The sequence below is a fragment of the Opisthocomus hoazin genome, chromosome 9, assembly GCF_030867145.1.
Source record: "Opisthocomus hoazin isolate bOpiHoa1 chromosome 9, bOpiHoa1.hap1, whole genome shotgun sequence".
Classification (NCBI taxonomy): Eukaryota; Metazoa; Chordata; class Aves; order Opisthocomiformes; family Opisthocomidae; genus Opisthocomus; species Opisthocomus hoazin.
In genome coordinates, this window is record NC_134422.1 from 12,072,293 (window position 1) to 12,098,300 (window position 26,008).

At 41.7% G+C, this 26,008-nt stretch overlaps 1 protein-coding gene across 14 annotated transcripts in view; it reads right to left on the reverse strand.

Moving 5' to 3' along the window:
• KALRN (kalirin RhoGEF kinase) overlaps nt 1-26,008 on the reverse strand; it is a 532,117-nt gene that overhangs the window by 200,369 nt on the left and 305,740 nt on the right. For 10 of the 14 annotated variants that reach the window (XM_075430793.1, XM_075430796.1, XM_075430795.1 and 7 more), the window contains exons 11-12: nt 18,431-18,622; nt 4,170-4,339 (exon numbers count right to left, since the gene is read on the reverse strand). In XM_075430793.1, coding sequence (XP_075286908.1) covers nt 4,170-4,339; nt 18,431-18,622 — 362 coding nt within the window. Of the gene's footprint in view, nt 1-4,169; nt 4,340-4,547; nt 4,617-5,007; nt 5,084-5,277; nt 5,355-11,538; nt 11,590-18,430; nt 18,623-26,008 lie in introns of those variants that run through there. The other 4 variants (XM_075430801.1, XM_075430798.1, XM_075430800.1 and 1 more) reach the window with 4 other exon arrangements.

The window sequence follows — 26,008 nt, forward strand, 5'->3', positions numbered from 1 at the left end:
CTTCAAGGAACAGAACAAGAATTTGGCTGAACATTTGAAGCCTAAGAATAAAATTAAAAATACAGAATACTATTAACTGCATAGTAGTTTGTTCTTTGATTGTGTTTGACCTCTTTTTCCTAAATACTTTATGTTTGATACACTGAACTTTAGATGCTCCAGCATTATTCTGAAGCAAGTAGTACCAACTTCCCTTGCATATAAGGGAACATTACACCAATATTACTCTCTCCAGATGATATGGTTTCTGCTCCACTCTGTCAGTCTTGTGTTTTCACCTTCTTGGTGACCACAAGGTCTCTCTGCCTTCGCATTAGAGCTGCGCATAGGAAGGATGAATGAAGATAACAAGGTGAGATTTTGAAACTACAATTTAATCTGAGGCCACATTCAATCAAGTTCTGTTTCCTTCAGTCAGCACCTGTCTTCTGTAAAAGGGCATGAAATATGTCTTCATTCAAATGCAGGATTATTACTTCATATATTATCTAAATGACTGAATGAATTATTCAGGATTAGTGTTGAATAATCTCTCCTGGGATCCAAAGAGACTTAGTTTTAGAAATTCTTTTTCGTTAAACATCTAATTCCTCAAATCAAGCCACACTTGCATTTCAGTGGCTGATGGAATACCAAAATTTAAGTGCAACAGCCTGGTATTTCTTTACAGTCTCCCCAGATAAAGCCTCGACAATCCCTATATAGTCTGCTTTGAAAAAAATGTCCTTCCAGGAAAAGAAATTTCAAAGATTGGATGCTTCCAGCACAAGATTTCTTGCTCTGTCTGGTGATGAGAAATTCTGGGAAAGAATTCATAAAAGATCCTTACTAGTCTCTGAAAGGTAACGAATTAGAGTTATAACATGCAGGGAAATTACTGGACAAAATATAAAATAAACTCTGGAGAACATAAAATTAGCCTTAGTGCATTGCTGTTGAGTTTGTTCAGAACATAGGCTGTGATCCTGAAACCACTTGCAGTGCTTTAACTAGGAGAAAGCTTTGTGAAACATACCCATCATCAAATGCTTATAGGCTGAACTATTGTAAAGAAAGCAAGATATATAACTCTTCACTGTCTTTTTCTTGCCCCTAACATTCCTGTTCTTTCACATCCCACTGGAGCAAGTCATTGTTTTGCCTTTCACAGATGTGCAAAAATATTGCCCGCAGCAGCACTCCTGGAAATGCAGTTCAAAAGATTTGTTTTGTGTTGACTGCTGAGAACGATGATCACCTCAGGAAAATATTGATAAGGAAGAGTGAAAAAAGTGTTTCCAATGCTAACCATTCTTGGTACAGCATTGCAAGCCAGGCCTGTTATATTCCTCATAGGTATGGTCTCCGGATTCAAAGAGTCACTGAAGGCCCTGAAGATCTTCTGTGAAGAGTCATCCCAGGCATTGTATTCAGCTCGTTCAGGCAGCTGAGCTTTCCCTAAGCTATCTGGAGGAGACACAGAGTGCTACTACACAAATGTTCTTCTCTAAACCAACATCTGTGCTTTCAGAGATAGGGACAACAAATGCAAACTTTTTCAAGGCCCTATTAATTTTATTGGGTTTAACCTGTGCTATGACATGCTTGATAATAGTGGAGTATTTCATTCTTTTCATTGTTGTGGTGTTTGCAATCGTCAGCTATTCTTCACAGCAGGTACAAAGTGATGCACACCGTGAAATGCAATGCTATGTTAAGGAAAGATTGCAGTAATTCCGATTTTTCCTCCTTTCCTTTATCTACATTTTCTTTACTTTTGCAAGCAGCGACAAAAGCTGTTAGAGTGGGCACACACAGAGGTAGTTTCATATTTTTCTTACACAGTTCTGTTTTGCTTTTTGAAAGAATCCAGGATCACATTGCAGGCTTTGCAGTTAGTCAGAGTACTCAAAACCCACACTTGAGTCAGAGATCATCTTGACAGTTGAGCTCTGCAAATCTTTGCATGTGTTCAGGGCTGCTGTTCTCCAGACAACTGTTCTCTCTGTGTTTGGTCTTAACTTTATCAGAATCAGGGGATTATTTTGCATAAATATGCCCACCCTGTTCCACCTTGCTCACTGCCCAGAATACAAGCCAGACCCCAACAACACCGCTTCTTTGTTAAATACAGTTGCCACAAAACCTGTCTTGGTATTTCACAAACATTTAGGCATGACATCAATTCCAAAAAAGTCTCAAACCTGAGGCCACCCTTACTTTTCAAAGACTGCAACTAAGCACTGACTATGTTTACATTAAAAAAGCTGAAGTCCCACATGCCATCTCTCAGTTCACCTCTTCCCCTGCATGACCTTGCAGCCACTACACCAACCTTTCTCCAATAACTGTTATTCATACTGATGCTCCATCAACTTCTCAGCCCCAAATATTGCCCTGGCCACTCTCCAGCTCCACATGCTGCATTCCTACTGACCTAGGTGCAGACAAAAAGCCTTTAGGTCAATCCCACAGCCACCACCAGGACTACTTACACACAGACATCATCTGCAACACCACAAGCCACCCCACACTCCACCTGATGTGGTTACAGGGGGTCCCTTTCTTTGTGGGTGTTGATGCTTAAATGATGTTATGCCAATAGATGGGATGAACAACAAAAAAAATATTTAGTCCAGAATTTCAAAGCCATTTTTGTGATCTCATAGAAATACCCTAAACTTTGCAAAAAGTTTCCTTGTTTAACAGGTAATTACCATACAGATGTTTGACTGACCTGTAATGGCTGGCTATACACATATTCTTAACTAAAATCCCCTCCTTCTGGCAGCTCACTTACCATACACAGCATGTTTCCTTCCTACTTATCTCATCAGCAAAGGTGAATGGATGGATGGAGCCTAGCTATGTCTGCTCCTGATCCTTCCTTTCCAACTCAGATGTCGGCGAGCAATACCATAGCTCAAGTCCCTTGCGATGCAGGCAAGCCACATACAGCAAGACTAGGAATTTACTCAGGCTCTCCTGTGCTACTGCCTAGGGCTGAACGATAATAATTTCAAATGTCTAATTTTTGTTTCTGACCCAGTAGACTCTGCATCCAGAGTGGTAGCAAAAAGTGTAGAGGAAAGCTCAGCAAGTGGCTGTAGTAGACAACTCAAGGAATCCAGGAGAGCTCTAAGGGCAAAGCTTCATCAGGGCACTTCGTTATCTACTCTGCTCTAGAGCACCTTCGGCTTTTCCCATCAAGGCACTTGTGGTTTTCTGCATACTTCTTATATGAGAACTGGAAGCATCGGATCAGGAAAGCTTAGGGTGAGGAGGATAACATAACTCTCTGGGACAGTCTCTGGTGAAATGCATAAGACCTGGCAGATTTGCATATTATGCATGTATACGGAATGTACACACTATGTACATGTAGATAAGGGCAATCTGTAACAATACAAAGATCTAAAGAACAAGTGATGTATTGGACTTGGTTTTGAGCTCAGCAACGTCACTAAAAGGCAAGAAAACTCTGCTGCTGTCAACAAAGTTAAAGCCACAAAAAACATAGCAAATAAGAGCAAATGAGAGAGATCTCACAGCAAGTTTTGTGTAAGCTTACTCTGCAAACACTCTTTCTACTACACTTAGAGATTACAAAAGCAAAAAAAACCCAAATTCTTGGAGGCAGTCTCTTCAAGTATTTCAAATCATGTAAAAAGAGCTGGTTTAATTCATAATGCAAGTAAAACAGCAGTATAAGGCCTTCTTTGACAGTATGAATAAAGCTCACTCGGACAAAGATAAATAGAAGGGTGCTGCATGCAAAAATGAAAGAGTGAAGATTGTTAGACGTGTATATTTTATGAAGAGGAAAACACTTCTACATCAGGAGCAACCATATAAATCACAAGGCCTTGGCTCACAACTATTTAACAATCTTCTATAAATACCAACTAAAAATATTCATCTGAAACACATTTGTTTCAATTCGCTTCACTGTGCCTATAAATAATCTCTCTGTCATACAGAAACCCATGCTGATCCACTGACTGCTCTAACCAGTCCACACAAATCACTTCTTGCAATTTCAATATAATACTCAAAGCACTTGAAGAATAAATAACCAAAAATTAATAAACTCTCTCAGTTAATCCTAACTTACAGTTCCCTATTTATGCACACCTAAACTACAGCATACTTCATATTTCTCAGCACCTGTCCTCCAGATGGATGCTTACCTGAGCTGTTGGATTAGATCTTCCCCTTCTTTAATAACATTGAGAGTAGCATCCAAGGTGGCTGTTTGTTGCTGCTGAAACTGCTTGATAAGCTCCTGAACCGCATCCACAGAGTCAGCACAGACATCCTCTAAGAGCTCCTTCTGCAGATCTTCCATCCATGTCCACAGCTGGGAAGGAGGGGAGGGAAATATAAATCAGAGAGGGATTGAGATTTAACCCTTTTGCTCTCTAATTCCAGATCAGTAAGCATCAACTAGGGCTGCATATTTCACATGAAAACTGACCTAAAGTTTCCAAAAACAAAAAGATGCATTGGTTATTTATTCTGGTTCATGCAATTCCATTTTAAGCAACAAAGTAAAATAAATATCATACCAGGTAATTTTTTCCAAAATTAATTATCATTTCAGTTTATTGTGTGACAATAACTAATTATATTATTCTGATTAACTCTTCACACAAGTAACAAATTACAATGCCCTACAGCTGTGATAACCTAGCCCTTTCAGGAGCTGTGTGCTATCAGCTGCTATTAATTTCACATGCAGCTCAAGTCTGTTGCAGAACAGACCTCAGATCTTTGGTATTTATATATGGTTCCAGCTAAAGTCTATGGTTCCTGCTCAGTTATGCCTTCCCAGGCAGAAGGTTTTGTGGAAGGCTTTGTTTTTTTTTTTTTTATTTCAGTTTTTTTGTTGGTTTCTGCCACTTCTCCTGCTCCTCCAAATGCACCTCAGACCTCGCTTTTTAACTCTGGCAAAATCCAGACATAGAAGACAGCAATATCACCAATCAATCCCGTGCAGATGCATTAATTTTAAATAGTCTTAACTACCAGTTTCAAAACAACAACAACAACTCGTTTGAGTAAGTGTTTAGATGAGAATTTCCAGCCAGCTGTTCGTTAGAGGTCTGGACACTGGCAGGCGAGCCCCAGCAGCCTCCCGTTGGCTGTAAAGGCTTAAAGCGAATGGAGGTTTCCCCTTTAAGCTTGCTCTGAAAGTGAGTGCAAAATTGCACCAACTGAGCTGGCAATCTGCCAGCAAATCCTAATGACTCCACCAGAGAGACTATTTTCTGTGCCATGCCTGCCCCATTAACCCACATTCCGCTGGTATATTCTGCAAGGTAGCAGAGCAGTACAGGAGCAGGAAACAGCACGTTGCATCACTGCACGGGGAAATGTCAAAGGCCGCGGTGCTGGCAGCAGCAGGGCTGCACTTCTGCCTGCAGTTCGAGGGAGCTGTAAAGCAATTTGTCTGAAAGGGAGCTAGAAGTACGCATGCAGCAGACGACAGACGTTGTGTAGGGGTGGCGAAAGAGCTGCTAAAAACATTTCTGTTCAGAATGAGGCACACTGGATCCCCATCCTGCAGAATTTCTTCAGAGACTGAGAATTCTGTATGTCCGTGTAAAATGGCAGGAGGAGAAGGACATGTTTTAAGCGGCAGCTAGGGAGGCTTCTCACTGTTAGGGCCCAAACCTAAGGCCAGCCGTCCAATGTTATGCTATAGGCACACTATTGAACTTCAAGGATATCACCCTGATCTAAACTAATCAAAATCAGAACCTGTTTCATCGCTGCTTGTGATACCAGAAAAGGGGGAGCCCAGCTCCCTATGCTCTGTCCCCACCTCCGCTACCAACTCTTTGCTTGACAGACTATGGGCCACTTACGAAAACAAATTTTAAAACATATGCTTCCTTTGAAGGTTTTGCAGCTTGTCAGCTTTGAATATTTTGGGTAAACGCCTCTGTTTACTCATAAATAGCATAATCACAATGGCCTACCCCACTACTAGCCTAAAATAGAATGTCTTTTCTCAGTTCATTTACGTATTTTCAGATTCTCAGAAGAAAGGCATGCTATAAAAAGGCAAGTATTAATAAAAGAAACAAATATAATTAAGTAGTCAGGCTTATGAAATAAATAGAAGTATGAAAACATATTCAAAGAACCAAATAGAGGGCATTTTCATACGTGGCCTGAGGTCCAGGTACTGAACTTTGGAAAGCCACCATAAAGAGAAATGCATTAATGCCTTATATATGGCAGTTACATTCAGAATCTTCCTCGGTTTGTTCTGGTCCCTGCACACACTCAAACAGTAGGGACAGCTGGACTATAACAGGCAAGGACCAGATTGTTTGGGAATATTATTTTCTCTTCTTATCAGATCTTCAAGTAATGGAGCACTTTGTAAATACAGAACAGAAAAATGGCCATGAATATAAATCATCCTTCTGTTTTGAGTTGGGAAAGCCAGTAGTTTTTTAATTTCTTGCTGTTCTTTGTCATATTTCATTTTTTCACTTAAGATAAGAAATAAAGCTCAGGGAACTTTACAAACATGAAAGTGAAGTAGAGAACTTGCTTTGCTGTTAGGAATCACCAGTTTTCTTGAAATTATCGTGTTGGAAAGGGTAGAGGAGAAAGTTTCTTGTCCCCCTCTGGGACTTCAGAGGAAAACCCTATTTTCAAAAGTGCCTCCAGAACCCAACCTTCAGCAGCAGCAAAAGGATTTGGACATTTAAGATCCTAAATCACTTCTTGAATACACATCTAAATCAAAGCAGTTTTGAAATACGTAAACTGTATGGTACTCACCTGGAACCAAAACACTCATTAATTTCAGAGAGCACTCAAATATGTTAACATATATTAGCTTCAGATGTTTCCATTAATGACCTCTGATTGTAAGGATTTGCATAATAAAATCTATCAGAATCTAGGTCATCCTTGACTTAGAGGCCTTTAATCCTTTAGACTCCACCAATCCCTGGGAAATCCTAATACAAAGAATCAGTCAATATTAATAAGATTAGAAAGATCTTTCAGGAACAATTTACAATAGGAACCTGATTCAAAAACCTCCTGGATTATGTGCTACAACTAACTGCACCTGAAGGAAATTACTACCAAGCCCCACTTGTGAACACCACAGCACTGAAAAGATGAACTCCAGGTCACTGCAACACCAGAGTCAGAAGAGCTGTCAGAGGAGCAAAATTTGTGAGCTTCTGTCTCATCCACGTGCATGCTCCAAACTACTGCTAATGTATCGCTTGATCCTGTATGGGGGTCGTATGTAGGTGCATGCAAACACTTCAAATATTAACACAGTATTTCCACATGCAGCTGTGGTGACTTTTACTAAGCTTGCCAGTGGTGCACATGTCCAGAAAAGGAGATAATCTCTGCAACGTACTACTTAACATGTACTAAAACAAAGATACAGAATCCAGGAAAACTATGAAGAAATAACACAAAAATAATTTTGTGCTTCCTTCAAATTGATCTATGCTTTGGTATGATTAATTGGACATGGAAATACTAACGCATTAGTGATAAAACCTGAATATATTCAAGATCCGCCTGGACAAGGTCCTGTGCAGCCTGCTGTAGGTGACCCTGCTTTGGCAGGGGGGTTGGACTAGATGACCCACAGAGGTCCCTGCCAACCCCGAACATTCTGCGATTCTGAAGTGGTTAGTGGTAAAAAAGTCCATCAGAGAGATCCAGCCACAAATCTGGCTCACGCAAACTATATCTAAAAATGTTACAGTTGTCAGCTACGTAGAAGTCTAAGGCAAATACCTAGTCCTCAAATGTCCATGCTGAAGGTACATTGAGGCTCCAGAACTGAGATTTTATTTATCAAGGTAACCATGGCTCTTAAACAAGAAAAACAATTCTTTTCTGATTACCAGACCAGTGGAAAAGAAGAATGACCCCCTCCTCCCCTCTTCTGGCACCTCTCATGCATTGTAACAACTTCTGTGTCTGTCTTGGACATAAAACACAGGCAGTTTCCATCCATCCAAGAGACAACACAGCTCTTTTATTCCCAGCTATTTCATCTGATGCAATACCCTTCATTTTACTCAAGTACTTAATGAGACCACTTACTGGAGGTTTGAAGGACATCTGTGCCTGTTACCTAGAAATTAATGTTTCTGACTTAGAGCAAGGGACCACTTTAAACAAAATCTAAAACCTTAAGAGATTGCTAAGAAAATCTTGCCTGCGTGTTTGGAATAGCTATTAAACACCCCGTGTACATACGCTGCTATTTGCAAATGCCAGAGATGAGTTTTAATCTCCTCATAACAGGTTTAAAAACACTAAGTAGTGAGAGCAGCGAAAAGCAAAGAACCAGTCAGTTCAATACATGAGAAATACCATTGTACAAAATTTTTGCTAGTTGTTCAAAACAGGGATTGTAATAGAAACAAGCAGCTTTCCAGGATGTATGTTCTACTCCTTTGCTATGTCAGAGAAGTGTCATACGTTGCAGGGCAAGCCCCAAAAGGATGCTCATGCCAACTCAGTAAAGTGAACATCCACCACAGCAATGCAGGCTAGAGAAGAATGCAGAAGAATTCAGTGAAACTTGGGGACCCTGTTTTCCCACTTGATTTGCGCTGCTTCCACTCCATGAGTTGTAACATGAGCGTGCAAAGAAGCAAGGGTAGGTTCAGAAAAAAAACCAAACACAAACAGAATTGCTCTAGAGAGAGATGTCTGTTGACTCTATTTTCCTCTGCTACTATGCCAGGCTTATACAAACCTATTCTGAGCAATAACATCTAGCTTTTTGACAATATGCATTAGGAAGTCACATAGACCCCAAGTTCAGGCTAATTTATGGCAGGACTTCAGCCTGTGCTTAAGTTTAAGCACCTGTTCAAGTGCTATTGTGAATCTGGCTTCACTGCACAGCGCTTAGGAAATTGCCTTTTCTACCTTGATTTCCCCAAACTGACATGGTGGAGATGATATAACTTATCAGTACAAATAACCTTCATCAGCTGATGTTTATTCACACTTAGAATGCATCCAGTGCTGTTTCAGTTGAAAGAATTGTTTATTGTGAATTAGAAGCACGTTTCAACATTTTCCAAAGGCACATTCAAGGTCTCATGGAAATGTCAACAGAAACATAGAAAACAATGTATGTAATGACGAGCTCTAATGTGACCACATGCCACCAGCGAAGTGTCACACAATGACAGCATACCTAATAAAATGTGACAGGATGGGATATGACCAGCCACTACATATAAAATGCCATGATATGTGAATCCCATGGTAAGATACAGCTGATGAGACACCCTGCTGCAAGAAATAATGTTGTCAGATACCACCAAACCGGCTGGGAAGAAATGACAAGTGGAAAGAAAGAGAACGTTCTGTGAAAAAATACTATCTGATCTCTTACTAACCTCGCTCTTGCTTTTTCCCTTTTCCTCGCCAATTTCTTGACATTCATCCTTGGTTGAGCTGCATCTGGTGATTCTGTATGCTGACACTTCTTAATTAGTAACCTTGCCTATGGCAAAAGGATTTGCAATGCCTAAACATCTGATGCGTTTTCCAAGTCCTGCATGGACCAGATTGATATAGCACAAAATAATCTCCGCTCTCAAGGGAAACATGATTTAGGCAGCTACGCTTAACTTCAGGGAGTGTGTAGATCCCCAGCCCAAGGTCATGTAAATGTAATTCAGGGACTACTCACTCTAGGAGAGAAAGTTGGCTTATAACTGAAGAATCAGATGTACACGTTCTGTGCTTCTTCTGCTACCATCATGAATTTGCAAAAACATCTTCCTCTTCTAGTATAATTTTAACATAAGTTACTTGTAGTTATGAATCTGGATGTAATTAACTGCAGTAATTGTACTAAGCAAATCAAATTCTGCACTTGATCATACTGATAACAGGCTTGGAGATGTTCTTCCTATATCGAAAGATTTACTCAGATTTACACTAGTGTAATACAGTATGATTTAGTGCAGGAGGAGCTGGCCACAGCTGTAAAATACACACTAAAAATCCAGCAATTTACTTAAATAAATGCAGGTACCATTACATTATCCTCTAAATTGTTCACTGGTTCTAAACATTTAATTACTTCTCAAATGGGAGCTGCACTACCTCTTCCCTCTGTGCTTTATCCAGTGACTGGCCATATCACTTCCAGTCTTACCCCAATCTATTGCTTTGAGCACTATGCCCTAGGAATCTCAGAACTATGCCCTAGGAATCTCAGAAATAAATTACTTGTGATGATTCTGAGTCATTCTGAAACTTGCTAAGGATTAAACAAACTGTGGGATCTTTTTCTAACTGGTCTTATTGGATCCACCAACTTCAACCACTACACTGACACTAACCATTTTAAACTAGTTGTGTAGACTCCATTGCATACACATACTTAAGGTGCAACAGAATGTGTCTTTTGAGAGAGGAGTGAATTACAGGTGTGTCCCTGTATGACTTTGACGAAGATTTACTCAATACGCAAATTATCACAGGCACTCGCTGCCTACTCTGTTGCCTTTGTATACAGCAGTAAAGACTGGAAGCCTGCACACTGGAACCAGGAGAAACTCATCTTCCTCAGCTTCAGGAAATTGGGAAAATGGGCTGTAATATGACTAAAAAAAATGTACTTTATGAGAGCTGGCACATCCTATTTAAAGGTGTGCATAAAACACCATTCTAGGTGCAGCATGAATCACTGTTACCTGGGGTGCAAGGCATATGGGCTGGAGACCCGTCTCCATAACACACAGAACACCTGTAAGGGCCATCAAAAGTCAATGATATTTAAGTGCAGCCAAGCAGTCAGTCAAAACATTGGTGAATGGCCTGAAAAATGCAGATAGCAAAGTGTGAACTTAAATGGAGTCTATAGGAATCCTTTGGCTAGCACACGGCAGAATGATGGAAAGTACTTCTCTTCCATGTACCTGCCCTTGCTCTGCTGCAGGTTTGACTTCCTGAGATATGGTCTACATTACTTTGCTTGTGTCTCACAATATTTTTGCCATCACAGATGGCAGAATTTTATTCATTAGCTGTCTGGCTGTGCTTCCAACTCCCCTGCTCAAGAGCAGGATGTGCTGCCAGGATAGCACAGCTCTCTCCATTCCTAGCTTCTTAATTTTCATGAGTAAAGTTTGCTCCTAGACAACAAATGGACAGGAAAGCGGGGCACCCCTACAACACCCCAGCTGTCCTGGTTCCTCAGCCCCAGATCTTTGGTAGCTTTACAGACAAGCTTTAACTCTGCAAAGAAACCACCAACATGAAGGACTGGTGAATGTTTGCTTTTTGGTCAAAGCCAGTCTATGCTCTGGAGCTGGAGAGGGATTTGCTCTTCTTTTGCTGCTTCATGGTGACTGATTGCTAATAACCCAGAGTGAACTTTTACATAGCTGACATGAAAATAACGTTTGTTATACCAGTAGAGCCCTCTCTGCAGCCCCAATTATCAGAGTGATAACAGTAAGCTGGCAACATATCTGTCTTCTTCAAGGAATCTGCTATCCAGGCAAGCAACTGTACACACATTACCTGTATGTGCAGCTCTGGCAGTTCCTTTCTCCCATGTCCTCTGCTCTCTGCCTGCAGATCCACCTCTGATGGGAATATCAGAATGTTTACAAATTGAGCACCTACTTTTTTTTAAAAATCAGCAGTTACTTAATCCCTTATAAGGGGGGATTTTCTTTTTTCACTCCCTTGTCTTGTGATTTTTCTGCTTATAACACTCCCCCCATCAAACCACACTGATTCATCTTCCAGAGAAAACAACATTCATACTTGTACAAGGCATAAATTTAATGTTTGATGTTTCATGGCCCTGCAGTGAGAGGAGGGGCAGATATTTTTAAGTCTGATTTTGTATGCTGCTTTGTACGTATTTCAGCTGTTCATTTTATCCCATTGAAGGAACAAAATTCCTAGCTTTTGAACAAGGCATGTGGTGCTTCATTCTAACCCTGAAAAGTACTGAGATGTGAAATGACCAGTGGGTGAATATTTTATGTGCAGAGAGACAGTTTGGGTCATTTTAGTGTTTTATGCTTTCAGTGTTTTTTAAATCTGGCCATAATATGAAAAAAGGAACAAAAGCACTGTCCAGGACAAGAGTAGTGCACAAGGGTGTAAGACAAATACTTTGTGATAGACATCTTCAGAAACCAAGACCATTTCAGGACTTCTAGAAGTTGCCAGCAAGTGGAATTGCTAAACTGATTATCTCCTTTGTCACAAGTCTCTATTAGGTAATGGGGGATTGCTCTGAAATGTCAATATTAACAGTTACAGTCAAAAAACAAATTATGAAGTTCAGTAACATTGACTTTGAACCCTGGGTCAACTTACAATGAATGATAAGATTATACAATATATCCCAGAACCACTGTCATGTTTGCCTCATGATTAACTTTGATTCATTCTGTCAGCTCTTCTGATGAGGGTCAACTGCAACAGACCTTAGCCCCATGAGCTTTCTGCTCCCTGCTTCCCAGCAACTCTGCTGCAACATGAGGGCCAAGTCCTGTCAAAATTAGTGACTTACACAGAAATAATCTCCTAATCATGATATTCAGGCCTTGATTATCAAGTAAAATTAAGTAAGCAGCGCATGTAGTAAAACACTGCTACTGTTCCTAACTGACAGGGTAAACCCACTCCCATTACTCACTTGAGTAACCCCACTGACATCTATGGGGTGACCAAGGTGACCTGCTGAACACAAATAATTTAGGTCTACACAGGAAGCTGCCCCACACTTAACGGTCCAGGACTTTGCTCTCAATTTCTCATGGCCTTATCAGCCAAGCTGTTTCAGAGTGAAACTTTCCATACCAGGTATCTGCCTAAGGCTGAACTTGATGAATTTTGAAGTAAAAGGTACAGAATGAGAGGAAGAGAAAAAAGGACTGACTGCTTGTGTTAGGAGTCTTATTTCTGCTCACATGAGATGCTCCAGACCCTCCACGCTTTTAAGCAAGGGTTTGAAATTTTGCAGTGTATTGTCTTGATGTCAAGAATATACATTATGTCATCCCTGTGAAAATTTGGCCAAATTTGGTCACTCCGAAGACCCCTGCCAACTTCCAGTTTGCACATGTTCCGTAAGAACCTGTTAAAACTTTGGCAATTCATTTTTCTCAACACTGAATATTTCCTGAGCATACTCATCCCCCCTATCCTGTGGGCCGGGTAGACCTGGCAGGCTCCGCATGGAACTGCAAGCACCGAGCACCTCGTCCTATTGCTCTTCTGACCTACCAAGGGCCAACAAAGCATGGGCACATGGCCTGAAACCACACTGCTGCTTCTCCAGCTTTTTGCTGCTGTCTTGCAGTACTCGCGGAAACACAAAGGTGGTAATCTGAAATCCACTGAGCTACGAGAAATGTAGAGGTGGTCAAACATGTTTTCATACCCCAGGGAGCTATGAACCAATTCCAGAACTGCTTTGTAGTTCTGATAAGACCCACATACTGTAAATGAATCTAAAATCAGCGAAGTTCCTTCTTGTTCTTAAACTAGCAATTTCTTTATCAGTCACTTTACTTCAGTTATGCAGACAATACACTGAGGTATGTATACTTGCTCTTAAACATCTACATTAATCATAAAAGCTTAAAATCCCACTGATGAGGCCAAGAATTTATTTGCATAAAGATATTGCACAGAGCTATCTATATGTAGCCTCGCCTCAACACTTACTTGACAAAAGTAATTCTGAAGCCGTTCTATACTGTTGTTGAAACCCTCAGCACTGAAGCTGTATCAGAAACTGATGGCAGCAGTGCTTCTTCCCACTTTAAGTAAGGCAAAACAAAACAGAAAAGAAAATCTGTATGGAAGGTAGAGACATTTCCTAGATGCCAACTAGTCATTTAATTATTCAAAAGGATTTTAAAAGTTTTTAATGATACGGAAATGGTGACAGTGCTCTTTTGTGTCTACTTTTTTTATACTTGGAATTGTAAAGTACATTTCAGAACCATAAGTGTAAAAATGTGAGACCAGTGTAAAATATTAAGATTCAGACAATTAATTACAAGCTGGTTTTATTATTTGCCTTGAGGTTTTTGAGTCTTCAGGGTGCGATTTTATCATGTCTGCAACCTCTTCTCCAGGAAGCTAAAAACCTCTTCTCTTTTAAACAGAATTAAATGACAACCAAGAATCCTGTATCATCATTTGACCCTAGCAGCTGAGACCTCACAGAAAAAGATCAACTATCATGACATTTGTGATAAAACAGAAAGATCTGACAATCTTGCTACTGACTGATTCAGATCTGAATTAAGAACCTGAATTCAATCATGCTTAACCCTGAGAGAAATTATTTAGGTAGAAGTCTGTTGAATGCACTTATCCCACAGATAATAATTTATAACTTTACTCTGCCATACAGATCATTGGATTTGATTCCCAAGGTACGAGGTTTCTGCCCACACCATCAAGAATGCCTTGGCCTAAAAGGGTATGAAAATATTCACTACAAACTAAGAGACCATAATGAATACTGTAGGACAGTGGGACACAACATCTCTTCTATAGGCATGGCAATAGTACAACTATGTTACTCATAAGTCATGACACTAGCAATCACTTAGGGGACTGCTCTAAATTTATGCCTCTAAAATGCTTTTACCATACCAGAAAGTCATAATCTCAGCCTACTGTGTGTATTCTTAGTAAGGCCACTTAAAAACAAAAAAATTATGCTTAATTGACAGTTTTTTTCAAATCCCTTCAACTGTAAAAATCGGTGTTTAGCAGAAGGAATCCTCTTCTAGTGCTTTCACATGAAACGAGTAGTGATTCAAGTCTACTGTAGTATAAAAAAAACACTTAAAGTTCAATGCTCACGGGATATCTGGATTTAAATGACTCCCTAATTCAACACTATATATTGTCCCGAAGAAATTCTAGCAAGGAAGATTATGAAAGGAAACACTTCTTTGACAAGATTTTTAAAAAAGGGAGCTGTTAAAAGTTTCCCAGGTGCTTGGAATATGAGTATTCCCACCTGGAGATGAACAGGTGGGAAGAATACAGGTGAAGCAGTGAGAAGTTCACAATCAATGTACTTATCCATGCCTGGGAATTGTTGCATCAGAAATGCAATTCATCTGTTCTAGGAAGTCTGTCACAAATGACATGTTCATTGCAGAATGATATTTAGAATATTTCTATAAAAAACATGTCAGTAAACCCACCTCTTTCTATTTAATTCTCCTTTTCACTAGTACTGCCTCAGTAGATTAATATATCAAGAAACAATGAGAATTTGGGAAACTTAGATGAAAAATACATCTAGGCCATAATTTCCTGCATTATTGCCAATAAAACATGAAGGGAACTGTTTATTCATTTCCAAGGACATAATAGAAACTGGTTAATAGTTTCAGAAATGGTTTTAAGAACTACAAAGGGTGAAATCGTTATTACTAAGTAACTAATAATGCCTTCTAGGATAATGTAAAATCCTTCAGGTGTTAAATGCGTTAACACGCCAGCCAAAGTGCTTTCTCCTCGCCCCAAGACACTCCCAGGTGATGAGTGTGGATGGGCATAGTGCAGTGCAGCATCAGGCACAGCATGGCAAGTAGGAGGGTCAAGGTTCATCAGGGCGGCATGTGTCAGCACGGTAACTGCAATGCCTGCTGGTAAAATGGCAGCAATGGATCTCCGATCTCCTTGTATTTCACTGCTGCAGCAAGAAGACTTTTTGCCTTGACATCTGCTTGAATTTAAATCTGACTCCAAACTCTTTGACTCAACTAAAACTGCTACTGACTCAGAGGGAATTTTGCTTGATAATTTGTGACTTGAAAATTGGAATCTGATATTATCTTTGTTGTTTGGAACTGAAATCCCAGCAAATACAGTGAATTTATTTTTATGCTGCTCCATAACATGAGGATTGGATGGTGGTGATCTGGCCTGGAGAAGTGGGGAAGTGGCTAGAGCAAGAACCTGCATTTGGTCCAGCCCAGCTCTGTAGGCTGGGAGGTCTCCTCAGGGCTGAGCACATTTTCTAGTCAGAGCCCAGGGAGAAACCAATTGAGATCTATTTATATGAAACAGAGAAAGGACATAATGCTATCACAGGCATGATGGCAAAGGAAGGACATGTGTATTTCTCAATTTTTGAGGAATCCACCTATCTGTTTTATAGTCACATTGAGGAACAACAATTCCGTTGGTTAACTTGCCATTTTACAATGTACGTGAAGGGCCAAGCAAGGCCGAGCAATGAGTCATTTCTACTTGACGCAATTTATAGCATTAAAAAGCAAATACAGATCCAAACATGGGCTAGGACTCTCGTAATGCTTTGCCCTTTGCACCAGGTCCCCCTGACAGTCTTTGGTTACTCCACTGTGTCTGTGGGGATCCCCACAGCTGGCAGACAAATACTAAAACTGCGGCAATTTCCTCGTTTATTATTTTTGGCAAAAAGTGCTGTATTGGGCTGTGTGACTTGCATCAGTGCAGAAAAGCATCACTGAAGGAGGCAGGTAGTGCCACACAATGAAATTCAGTGAACCTGCAGAAAACCAGAGTGTTTGGCCCCCACAGGAGTGAATTAACACAGGGGTAATGAAGTGAAAACTTCCATTCTTTTGCAGAGCTACTGTGCATCCTCCGACGTTGAGGAACTGCTGGAGACTGCAATGACTTTAGCTGCCTCTTTGCACCCAACCCAACAAATGTCATTCATTCTAATGAATGTGGATTCCTCGGTCCACAATGACTTTGCCAGTATCCCAGTTCTATACTACAGCTTCATTGCCTGTCCCTCCGGAGACAGAGGGGCACCTAGAGTATCTCCACACTGGATCTCCCTAAAACTGACAGCAAGTACTTACTGAGCTTTGCTAAAAGGCATCACAGCACTGATCTGTCCCATGGATGAATGTCAATGAGGCAGAGATTTAGGGTTTACTCTCAATATCTAGTAAACATCATTGATGCTGTCACAAAAGACTGGTTTTTTAATAGTTTAAAAAAAATGTGCATTTTTATACATTTGCATTTCTACACACAAAAACAGGGCTCATTAAAACCAGGTGAGCGGAGCAAGCAAATTCCCTTCTTGTTGAAGAAGGCCAGAAGTAAGTACAGTGCACTGCAATCCAAACCCCTTCATACAGGGAAGCTCTAGTTGCCAAACCCAAATTGGGCTACATGGTACCACTAATCATCAGAAGAAATTTAGATGATAGAAAACATATTATACTGATAACTTCCTGGAGTCATGCCTATCTTTGTGTTACTAGTCACCACCTGCATAGGTGAAGCGAGGTTAATCACAGTAGGAAACTGTTATGAAATAATTTTGACTGAGGAAATAACCAATTAAGCTTCCCCTGTGGCAAACCAGCATAGCTGCAAGCGTTTGAGCTGCTCTGGGAACAATAGTATTATTCACAAGCTTAAAGAAACTATATTTTAGTATATTGCAGAAGCAGGATGTAGAAGCAAAACCTTCATGTATCAACAGCTATTACGGACACACTGTAACTCCAGCTATCTTTCATACACATATATATATGAACGTGTGCATACACCTTCTGTCTAAGGAGGCTCCCCAACATGCTGAAGCCTGTTGTACACAGCATGTTTGTAACATGCAAATCAATGTACACAGGCAAAGCTTTCAGCTTCTCAGAGCATCTTTCTGATCAAGTGTGCTTTTGCAAACAGATGTTGCAGAGCATGAAAACAACCATTCTAACTAATTCCATCTCTCACAGCAGAAACCCTGTCTTTAATAGTCACTCATCACTGAATGGCCTTTGGTCTGCAGAAAAATGTGAAGTATGCTTTAATTACATCCCCGGTGGCCTCCCATTTGATGTCCTGTTCACTGTATCTCTGGCGAGACAGCCTTATCTCTGGCTATTTTTCAATTACACTAAACAGCATTTATTCAGGTTCTCACTGATTCACTGTATCAGTATGTTGCTATTTGCTCTTTAACTGTAAACTTGAAAACTGAAATCTACCTCATTAAAAAATGTAAGATTTCCAGTAACACTTAATAATAATGGCTGCATTAATTAACATTACATTAATAGGTAATCCCTCTAAGGATATGTATTACACTCCTAGCATGTTTATATCCAATATGCTCATATCAACTCATGCTCTTACAAGAGAATTCTTGCTTTACAACAATACATTTCGGCTGTCAATTAAGCACTGCTTGATATATCAGATATGCTGCCCGTATATTTTAGTGTTTATGTCATTTATATGTTTCATTCACATTTAGTTGCCTCTTTACAACAGTTAGTCATATGCATCATATAAACTGGATATCAGCCCTGTGCGGTGAAGATGCCTTTTTAATGTCGTCTGAGTTTTCAGAGTCAGCCTCTTGCAGCACTCTGCAATACACAGAAAAATTCCCTCATGCACATCTTACCTCTTTGGTGTGGGTGTGGAAGGAGACTGACATGTCCAAGAGAAGTTTCCTCTGTTCCACCCTCCGGACAAAGTCCTGAATCCGTACTTCCAGATGCCGGGCTGCTTTATAGATCTCTTCAGGGTCACATTCCCCAGTCTGAGCCAACTGCTCTGCAGCCTCCAAAAGCTTGTCTGCATTGGTGTACGTATTCTACCAGCAAACAAAGCAAGAAACGGAGTATGAGTAATATAACTGTGGCAAGTAAATCCCTGAAACAGGCTGTTTATACTTTCAAAGTCGTGAAAGCAAGTGATTACTGGGGTTTTAAAACAATAGTAGCAATTCCTACTTGCACTGCCGTCTGTGAAAGGAGAATGTATAAAGCCACACAGACTAATCCCTGAGTACACATGAAATAATTTGTTTGAAACACATCACCCCAGCCCAATCCTGCGAGGCACAACAGCAGGACTGTGCACTTGTTTATTTCCAAGTCCTCTGGAATTTCTCAAAAATAAGGTAACAGAGCCAGTGGGACTAACCACCTCAGAAGCCTACAGTGCCTCATGTGACACTTGGCTACAGGCTCGTTGCAAAGGCCTCGCAACAGCTGTCACATTACAGCATATAATCATGCTAGCCAGAAATGTCTCAGCCTCAAGAAACATTCGCCTTTCACTGGATTTTGCGAGACAACCTGAGAAGACTGTGTCTTCAAGTTCCTTCTAATTTTTTTCCTCTTGTCTATTGTTCTGCATCATATATCTAAATGGAGTAAGTCCATTTGATTAGCTTGAAGCTGCCAATATGTAATGATCAGATTGTTTTGGAGGGGTATCATTTCCAGCCTGTCCGAGCTATGTACCTGTCCTCCTTTAGGTAAGAATTTGAACACTTCATCATCCTGAAAATTTTACCCCGTAGCCACAGCTTTTGCAATGAGATGCATTACTCCTGCTTTGCAGCAGAGGAACTGGAGAACGCAGAAGCTGAGCGATGTGCCCAAGACGCGACAGACTGTGGAGGAACACAGGGGAATTTCGTCAAACTTATCTCAGTTTCAAACTACCTGCCCATCCTTTCTCTCCCTCATTCACATTTCTGGAAAACACCACTGAACTAATACACCAGACAGTCTCATAAATAACAGCAGAAATGTAAGGTGAGTGCAGTGATATTCTCCATAGCCATGGAGCTATGGTTTAGTCAGCTATGTTTAGCTAACTAAACATAGCCAGCCCTTGCTGTCGTAGAAAAGCTTTCTTCACTGAAGTTGAGGCCAATAGCTCAGTGGCACTTAACAAACACTAAGGAGAGATAAAGATATCAGCTTAAGAGTGTTTCCAGTACCGGGTGAGATCTTCAGAAATGCTCAGCCTTGGCCTAAGACTGCTCCCACTGGGAATTATAATCTCCCCATCAACAGAAGCAAAATTGTGGCACTCCTTTTAAAAATCCTACTGAGAATCATCCTCAGTTTAAAAATGGCTTAACACTGTGGACACACCTGTACTTCTGAACATTAAAGGAACACTGTCAAACATCAAAGCCATGAATCAAGTCATGTTGTTCTCAGTTAGATAATATCCTGCTGCAGTCAATAGTTGTTGCTTGAGAAAATATTCAATACAAAGATCAAACACTGGCCTCCGAGTGTTTAATGGGGGAAAGTATTTCCAGTTATAAAAAGCAGAAAGAAAACAGCTCATTCATTGTTCATCTTCCCAGTTTCTGAGGCCTTACTATAAATATATAGTATTTGCATTTCTCCTTTTGGACTGTGAAGAACATATTTTAGACAGTTTTGTTACCAATAGTAAATTTTTATTCCCTCCATTTCAGGCCACTGCTATAATGGTTAGGTTGTTAAAAGCAGCAAAATGTTATGTTTTAATAATCATTTTTTGGAAACCTCTTTAGCTGAAAATTTGTAAAAAATGTTCCATTTAATATGATCTGAATTAGGGTCCAGCTTCACTTAACAGCATCCTTTCCGAATGATCCTCTTCCAACAGTATTTGGAGCAAATGCCAAAGCTAGCACTATTTTTCAAAGTCTGCTCCACTCTAGAGTTTTTCACACATTACCACTACAACAGCTCAAACGCCAGTCCAGCTCCCTGGAGAGAAGGCTGTCCCCTGCTTTTATTTATAATACTTAGTATGCTTTAAAATGAATTCACTCTCTGCTTACGGCATAGATTTGAGACACAAACACCTTTGCTGGAATACAGTGTGAATGCAGCTTTGCTGCACTTGTCCCTAACACACTTATATTCCTTTCTGCTGAAAACTGTTACAAGTTTACTGACTCCAGCATGTGATGTACCTAATTACATCTAGATGAGGTGAGTTCGCCAATACGATGATCAGATAGAAATATACTGCATGGTGAAAAGGGTGTAGGCTGAGCCTTAGGCTTTGGGCAAAAAAAGGGTGCAGATTGGCCTCGAGGCTCTGGCCACACTGCACAGACAGTAAAGGATGCAGTGGTCCCGCAGCAGTCCCTTTGTGCTGCACAAGGTTCCCCAAAGGCAAAGGGGATTTTCTGCAAGCAAGCTGGGTGGATGTGAAAGCAGGCACATGCAGTGTTTCCCCTGGGCTGTGTCAGGCACTGTCAGCATACAGTGATGATTCCCTGAAGCATTCATACCTAATTTTGGACACGTTTGCATAAATGTGTCATGCACAAGAAGCCTGAACACAGCTCATTATTAAGTATAGACCATACAGCTAGGCAGGTGCAATCCAGGAGGTTCCTACAGAGCATCGATGATAACTTTCTGATGCAAGTGGTGGAGGAACCAACAAGGAAAGGCGCGCTGCTGGACCTTGTGTTAACAAACAAGGAGGGACTGGTGGAGGACGTGAAGGTTGGAGGTAGACTCGGCTGCAGTGACCATGAAATGGTCGAGTTCAGGATCCTGCGTGGAGGAAGCAGGGCGATAAGCAGGATCAAAACCCTGGACCTCAGGAGGGCTGACTTTGGCCTCTTCAAGGAGCTACTGGGAGGAATCCCGTGGGCCAGGGCTCTCGAAGGCAGGGGGGTCCATGAGTGCTGGTCGCTTTTTAAACAACACTTCTTCCATGCACAGGAGCAATGCATCCCCCTGAGAAAGAAATTTAGCAAAGGAGGAAGGAGACCTGCATGGTTAAACAAGGAGCTTCTAGCGGAGATCAGGCAGAAGAGAAAGGTGCATGGCATGTGGAAAGAGGGACAGGCCACTTGGGAAGAGTACAGAAACGTAGTGAGAGCATGCAGGGATGCGACGAGGAAGGCCAAGGCTCACCTGGAATTGAAGCTGGCAAGGGATGTCAAAAACAACAAGAAGGGCTTCTTCAACTACATCAGCAGCAAAAGGAAGGCTAGGGACAATGTGGGGCCGCTGCTGAATGAGGCGGGTGTCCTGGTGACGGAGGATGCGGAGAAGGCAGAGCTAATGAATGCCTTCTTTGCTTCAGTCTTCAGTGCTAAGACTGGCCCTCAGGAATCCCAGGCCCCGGAGGTAAGAGAGGAAGCCTACAGAGAGGACGACTTTCCCTTGGTCGAGGAGGACTGTGTGAGGGATCGCTTAAGCGATCTGGATGTCCACAAATCCATGGGCCCCGATGGAATGCACCCACGAGTGCTGAGGGAGCTGGCGGATGTCATTGCTGAGCCACTCTCCATCATCTTTGAGAGGTCCTGGAAGACAGGAGAGGTGCCCGAGGACTGGAGAAAGGCCAATGTCACTCCAATCTTCAAAAAGGGCAAGAAGGAGGACCCAGGGAACTACAGGCCGGTCAGCCTCACCTCCATCCCGGGAAAGGTGATGGAGCAGCTTATCCTGGAGGCCATCATGAAGCAAGTGGAAGAAAAGAAGGTTATCAGGAGTAGTCAGCATGGATTCACCAAGGGGAAATCATGCCTGACCAATCTGATAGCTTTCTACGATGACATGACTGGCTGGGTAGACGAAGGGAGAGCTGTGGATGTTATCTACCTTGACTTCAGCAAGGCTTTCGACACAGTCTCCCATGATATCCTCCTGGGGAAGCTGAGGAAGTGTGGGCTGGATGAGTGGTCAGTGAAGTGGATAGAGAACTGGCTGAATGGCAGAACTCAGAGGGTTGTCATCAGCGGCGCTGAGTCTAGTTGGAGGCTGGTGACAAGTGGTGTCCCTCAGGGGTCAGTACTGGGCCCAGTCTTGTTTAACTTCTTCATCAACGACCTGGATGAAGAGTTAGAATGTACCCTCAGCAAGTTTGCTGACGACACCAAACTGGGAGGTGTGGTAGATACACCGGAAGGCTGTGCTGCCATTCAGCGTGACCTGGATAGGCTGGAGAGCTGGGCAGAGAGGAACCTGATGAGGTTCAACAAGGGCAAGTGCAGGGTCCTGCACCTGGGGAGGAACAACCTCATGCACCAGTACAGGCTTGGGGTGGACCTGCTGGAGAGCAGCTCTGCGGAGAGGGACCTGGGTGTCCTGGTGGACGACAGGTTAACTATGAGCCAGCAGTGTGCCCTGGCTGCCAAGAAGGCCAATGGGATCCTGGGGTGCATCAAGAAGAGTGTGGCCAGCAGGATGAGGGAGGTTCTCCTTCCCCTCTACACTGCCCTGGTGAGGCCTCATCTGGAGTACTGTGTCCAGTTCTGGGCTCCCCAGTTCAAGAAGGATGAAGAGCTACTGGAGAGAGTCCAGCGGAGGGCTACAAGGATGGTGAGGGGACTGGAGCATCTCCCCTACGAGGAGAGGTTGAGGGAACTGGGCTTGTTCAGCCTGAAGAAGAGAAGGCTGCGAGGGGACCTTATAAATGCCTACAAATATCTGAAGGGTGGGTGTCAGGAGGATGGGGCCAAGCTCTTTTCAGTGGTGCCCAGTGACAGGACAAGGGGCAATGGGCACAAACTGAGGCACAGGAAGTTCCGTCTGAACATGAGGAGGAACTTCTTCCCTCTGAGGGTGACGGAGCACTGGAACAGGCTGCCCAGGGAGGTTGTGGAGTCTCCTTCTCTGGAGATATTCAAGACCCGCCTGGACAAGGTCCTGTGCAGCCTGCTGTAGGTGACCCTGCTTCGGCGGGGGGGTTGGACTAGATGACCCACAGAGGTCCCTTCCAACCCCTACTATTCTGTGATTCTGTGATTCTGTGATTCTATGGTGAAATTTTTGCTCACCTCTTTTTCTGCCTTTGTCCACTGAGTTCCCAGTTCTGGGTTTGAAAAACAGGTGCAGTTTATGACAGGAAAAACACTAACAGCTTTATCCCTGCCATTCTAGAAGAAAGGCCTGCTGCTGAGAGATTTCCAGGTCACTGTTGCAGATTTCAGAGGTTTAGATACATTTCAGACAAGCAACCACATTTGGGAGTTAACGACACTCGCCTTGAACTCCAGAGTTTGATGTATTCATGAAAGGATTGTCATCTACTGTCAGATGAGATATAAACGCAGCACAGGCTAAATAAGCTAGAGGTTAGTCATTTGGTGAGGGCCTGCTCTACTTTTGTTCTGTTCATTTGCTTGAAGTGCACATAAATCATATCAGAACTTTTTACGCATATCAGATATTTTCACGTACATCTATTTCTCTACAATTGCTGAAGTAAAGCTATGTTGAACCTGAGAGCTTCATCCTGGTTGGCACTATACTGCTACACTGGTTGGCACTATACTGCTACACTGCTTGCCTGCTTCATACATTCTCATCCAGAGCTCGCTGTCTTCTTAGTAAGCTCTTCAGAGCACACACCCTTATTTCGTTTGTTTGAAGCATTTCACACTTTTCTGGTGTGACATAACCCCGGGGTCAGACAGGGCAGGAATCCAAGAGAGAATTAAGTCTCGTGATGAAGAAAAGCTTATAATGCTTCCTTGAACTGTTGCCCCCAGCCAGAAGAGGTTACCTCAGATTGCCAAACCTTCTGAGATCTGGAAGGATCTACCAGGGGTGCAGGATCTAGGTACATCTCCAAAGTGGCATCAAGATTCAAAACTTCAGAAGAAGGTAAGGGCTAATTCAACTGCAGAAGAGAATTTATTTGGTACTAGAAGGATGATCATGGCTGTCCCCTTTTCTGCAAACTGCAGATCCATGGAAGGTTTTCTGTGGCGTCCTGAGGAAGGTGACACCAAAAATAGCTAATGCCTCCAAAGGGAAGATCCCATGAAGACTCCCTCTTCTACATCTGTGGAAATTAGTTCCTGTCAAATAATAATAGCTCAAGTTCCATGGAAGAAATAATCTATGAGTTATAAAATGATATGCTGTCTGAAACTTCAGGGGTGTGTGGTATTTTTTTCCTAACAGTGCATTAACCCCTGAGAGAACTGTCATACGTAATCCCTTGAAATTCTCTGTGAGCTGGGAACTGGCACTACATATTTCTGCATCATCTCAAGCACAAAACCAACTTCCATCTCAAATCTCTTAATAATCTTTCTATACTAATCTTCGCATAATCACCTATTTCAATCATGAAATCTACAGTCACAAAAACATGAAACTGCACCCTTCAGGCTTTACAACAGAAATGGCTGTAATATGTGCTTTTGGATTCATTTTAGACAGAACCAGGAGGCTTTCACATCTCTTCTGCTTCGTGCAAATAAAAAAGAAACACAATTATGGGAAAGAAACAGACTAACAAAACCCATGCAACAAAACCTACCACAGTCCAGAATCAAAAGGCAATTATTGTCTTATCCCGTGACAATATTTATTAATAGGATTCCCATAACTGGTTTATTAATCGTTAACAGTTTGATATTCTGTAGCAAGTTGAAAAAAATGGTTTTTGAAAAAGCTGATGTGAAATTTGCCTGCTACATCTATCACACTTTCCTTTACAATTCAGACGAACAAGCACCAAAACGTCAAGATCCATTTCCATTTCTGACCCAGGCAGCAGATCTCAGCTGAGATTCCACCATGTCTCCGGGTTAATGCGTATGAAGCCATCGCTGTATTGGAAATGTACAATCCAAACACAGCTTTTCAGCAAACTTCCTAAGAGATCTCCTTAAAGTTGAAACAAACATTACTTTGTCCATAATCTTTGTGCCAGACTAGTGTTTCGTTAACTATTCTTTCAAAATCTTTTTAACCCAGGCTAGGAGTTGCACTGAGTCTCAACATCAGAGAGCATCGGCTGCATGTAGTTTGTGCTTGGCCTCATCTGTTACACAGAAAATATCATTGCAGTGCTCAGTACGAACCAACCAAAGGGCCTCTGTTCTGGTTTGAAAATATCTGGCATGTTTTTTTTTTATTAGAAATAAATAAATTAATAAACAAAAAAATACTGAGTACTACATCAGTTAATTCTTGGACAAATACAAGGTTAGAGGCAGCAGAACAGAAGTATTTTGCCTTTCTTATTTATGATATGTATTGCAAGCTAAAAAAGTCCAATATCTTAGTCACTTAGAAACAAATTAGAATGGAATGCAATGGAATAGAAGAGTTTGGTTGTAAGGTACCTGCAACAATCATCTAGTCCAACTGCCTGACCATGTCAGGGCTGACCAAAAGTTAAAGCATGTTATTAAGGGCATTGTCAAAATGCCTCTTAAACCCTGACAGGCTTGGGGCATTGACCACCTCTCTAGGAA